Source organism: Perna viridis, chromosome 4, assembly GCF_037379345.1.
Source record: "Perna viridis isolate PV_CMFRI_1.1 ecotype Kerala chromosome 4, ASM3737934v1, whole genome shotgun sequence".
NCBI lineage: Eukaryota > Metazoa > Mollusca > Bivalvia > Mytilida > Mytilidae > Perna > Perna viridis.
In genome coordinates this window covers 15,049,624-15,053,739 of record NC_142448.1, presented here as the reverse complement: position 1 = coordinate 15,053,739, position 4,116 = coordinate 15,049,624, and the positions used below count along the sequence as shown (strand labels likewise).

Below are 4,116 nucleotides of genomic sequence, written 5' to 3'. Positions count from 1 at the left end.
TTTTTTTTTTAAGATAGTACTTGTTTTAAGATAGCGTCATTATTGTCACCTTAAAACTGAAAATCGATTGCCTGAAATGAGAAGATATGTTGGATACATTGGTATCTATAACAGTAGTGCTAACTCATACTTTTAACATCGTTTATATGCTTTAAACTAGCATTTTTGTTCATGTTGAGGTAATGCCTTCAGGGGTAGGGTAGGCAATTATTCATCAAAATGGACTTGAAATAGTTCAAGTTTTTATTACTTGGGCTTATTTGAAAGCATATAAAACTTATCTGAACAATTACCAAAGACGAGTAAAATAGGAGAAAATCTGAAATTCTGAAAATTCCAATTTTTACAATTATATAATAATTGTAACCCTTAAATGAAAAAAAAAGAAAAAACGCCTAATTGGGCAGATGTGTTGGATAAATCAGTACATTTTTGCCAAAAAATATGAGATTTACAGTGTTGGTATACTGTGCTGAACATTTTGTTTCATACTAAGACTTGTTTTCCAAGGGTAGGGTAATATTTTCTATGAAATTTCTTACAAGAAAATAAGCTTTTCTTAGTTTCATGGTGTAGTTTCAAACTGAATTATCCATCGAAATTTACCAAATTTAAGACTCTTTCGTTATGCAATAACTTGTCGAATTTATAGGACTTTTTAAATGGAAAAATCGAAAATCCAATTTTTTACCATTTTTGATCAATTCTGATAATGAAAATCACCACAAGTCATCAAAAGAACACCAGCACTAAACAAAAAATAAGAAAAAAAGAAAAAATAAAGTCATTTTTTTTGTACTGAAGCATGATTACTCTAGGGATTTTCACATTGAAATGTATGTCAAATTTAGCGATTTTTTGGTAGGGTAGGTATTCGTACCCAAGTAATATTTTAATCATGCATTTGTGCAGCTGTTGATTGGTCCCTGTAGATAAGAGTTTACTTGTGAAAACAATGCCTAGAAAAACCCATTCAAAGGCCATGTGAGCTATTACCATCACTAAGTGTCCGTCGTCCGTCGTCGTCGTCCGTTAACTTTTTCAAACATCTTCTCCTCTGAAACTACTCAATAGATTTTATCCAAACTTTGCATGAATGTACCTTAAGGTATTTTTAACAATCCTTGTGTGGGGATTTTTGATCTGGCAAAAACATGACTGTCGTTACTAAAAATTGACCATAAGGGTCAAATTGTAGAATTATGCAAATAAGTGAAAAACAATTTCTGGTAGGGGGTAAAATTGCCGAAATTTTCAGAAAGATCCATTGACGAATGAATGAGTTATGGGTCCCGAAAAGGATTTTTTTCCCGAATTTACATTACCAACTTTGAGATCTTCTCCTCTGAATTTACTCGATGGATTGAAACAAAACTCTGTCTGAATGTTATGAAGAACATGTTTAACAATCTGTGTGTGGGTATTTCTGGTCTTGCGAAAAATATGACGACCGTTACTATTTTGCCGCAGTGCAGATAGCATAACCAACATCGTCTCATAGAACATCTTTATTCAACAATGATAGCGGTAAAAAGCTGCAAAAGAAAAAAGAACACATTCTAAGTTCACCATTCTAACTAAAATGAAAAGAAAAATACAATAAACACAAAAACAAGAAAAACAAATGATGAAAGATCACATCAATCAAGTAGATATCCCTCAAATATAGCACAAAGACACGTGTTTCGACAAATATTCGACAATAAATAATGTAGAAAAAATTACCAAGGTGACACTTTTGGCTTTCCGTACATTTTCTAAACGAAAAAAGCGAGGAGAGGCGTAAAACCAAAAATTTCAAAATAAATTTCGGTTAAGGGGAAATTAAGGTTGCAAAAATCAATAATTAGGTTTGGGTAAGTGAAATATGGAATAATAACGCAAAAAATATAATTCATAATCAAAATCCATAAATAGTACCACAAGGCGCTCCATATATTTTACATAAACACATCTCTTAAATTGACCTTCTGGGGCGTATCCTATATAAAAATAGGCTTATAACAATGCTTAATACATAAATATTGTAAACTAATAATAAAATTTAACTTACATCGTGAGCTATCATAGATTTAAACGAATTGTTGATTTTTTATGTCCACGTGGTTTGTTAACACGAGGAAACTTATTATCGGGGAATGAAACATCTATAATAGAAATCGAACAGACCTGAAATAATTATTGCTAAAATTAGAAAATGTTTAGAATTGAAAAATAAATTGTTACCCGGTAACAGAACACTCCCCGTCTGATATTAAACCATTAATGTCACAAATGAACCAAAATAATTACAAAATAACACCTATTGAATGTTATAATTCTCTGACAATTGTCCGTGTCACACGATTAATCTACCAACAAAACCATTTCACTAATTGGTCTTGTTTAAGTCACATTTTTGCCGTCCCTGTGAATGCGGACACTAGCTTTTCTCACTTTACCATCATCGCTCTCGATGACTTCAACAATGATTCCAACAGGACATTCACCTCTATAAAGAGTCTTTTCTCGTAATAGAACTACGTCACCAGATTTCAAGTTTTCATTGTCATTGTGCCACTTCCGTCGCTTCTGCTGAGAATGTAAATAATCCGACCTCCATTGCTTCCAAAAGATATCTGACAGCATCTTGACGTGTTTCCATTCGGCTCTATAAATGTCTCTCATGTTCAAAGAGTCCACTAAGACAGGTAAGTAATCTTGTTTTCCGGTAAGAAGCATCGATGGACTTAGAATTAAAGGCATGTCAGGATCCGATGATATATCAGCAATGGATCTAGAGTTAATGATTGCTACAACTTCTGCCATGAAGGTAAGAAGAGGTTCATTTGACAATGTTTTGCTCGAAGATGTTAAGATAACTGAGTCTAATATTCTCCTTGTCACACCAATTAACCTTTCCCACACTCCTTCCATGTGTAAGGAGTGGGGAGGATTAAATTTCCAAACGGATCCGTTTTCACAAAGATAGTTCTTGACGGCTTTATCCTCCACATGAATATCTTCTATGTCTAGATTGTCAGTTGAAATTTGATCCATGGTCAGAACGAAAAACTTTGACCGGTCCTCTAATTGACTGAAATCTTCGGAGAGCGTTTATGAACGATGAACCGCTCATTGACTCGGTAAGCTCAATATGTACTGCCCGAGTTGTCATGCACGTAAAAAGAATAGCCCATCGCTTACTATTCGATGACCCTTGTCTAGTCTTGCGGGTCAATACATTCCAGGGTCCGAAGGTGTCCAGACCAACATACGTGAAAGGTGGACCCGGTGTAAGTCTGTCCTCTGGTAAATCAGACATTTTCTGTTCTTGGAATTTTCCTCTAAGCTTTCGAAATACCACACATTTCTGAATGAATGAAGATATCAATCTCTTTGAACCGATAATCCAGAAACCAGCTCTCCTCAAGGCACCCTCAAAAAAATGTTTACCCTTATGTTTCACAGTATTGTGGTAGTGATCTATGAGTAATTTTGCGACAAGTGAATTTTTCGGAATTATGATCGGATTGATTTCTCCTGTCGGAAAAGCTTCACTTAATCGTCCACCGACACGAAGTATTCCTGATAAGTCAAGAAATGGTGAAAGCGCACTGATCGATGATCTCGATGAAACGTTTTCTCCTTGTGTAAGTAAGTCTATCTCCAGTGCAAATACCGATTTCTGAACTTCCTTTATGCCATATTGTACAGCTTCTTTAATTGCATCAACTGATATGTAATGTTCGCAAATATGCCATCCTTTACATGACTGAGTGTCTGATCGATAGTTCCTAGCGATGTGTTTCAACAGCGCTATTCCTTTAAGAAGCTTTTTCCAACTTGAAATATTCTCGAAACGATCGACGATTGATCCAGAAGTATCAAGACTAGTTACGTTTACGTTGCATTCCGGCCTCACTTCCTTATCCAGATTCGGAGTTACAAGCGGAAAAGAAGGTAAGAGTCCACTATTACTACCACACATTCAAAAATGGTGTACCATTTAGCCAAGTGTTATAATCGTCGCTTTCCAGATTAGATAAATATCTAGTTCCACTATCGGCTGGATTCTTATGCGTTGGTACGAAATTCCACTGTGACGAGTCTGACATTCCGAGTATACGATCAACT

At 35.1% G+C, this 4,116-nt stretch overlaps 1 protein-coding gene across 1 annotated transcript; it reads right to left on the bottom strand.

Annotated features, from left to right (window-relative positions):
- Nucleotides 1-2,385: 2,385 nt before the first annotated feature.
- Nucleotides 2,386-3,039, bottom strand: LOC148619023 (uncharacterized). The gene has a single exon (XM_088577014.1). The coding sequence runs from the start codon at nt 3,037-3,039 to the stop codon at nt 2,386-2,388; it is 654 nt and encodes a 217-aa protein (XP_088433140.1).
- Nucleotides 3,040-4,116: the final 1,077 nt, after the last annotated feature.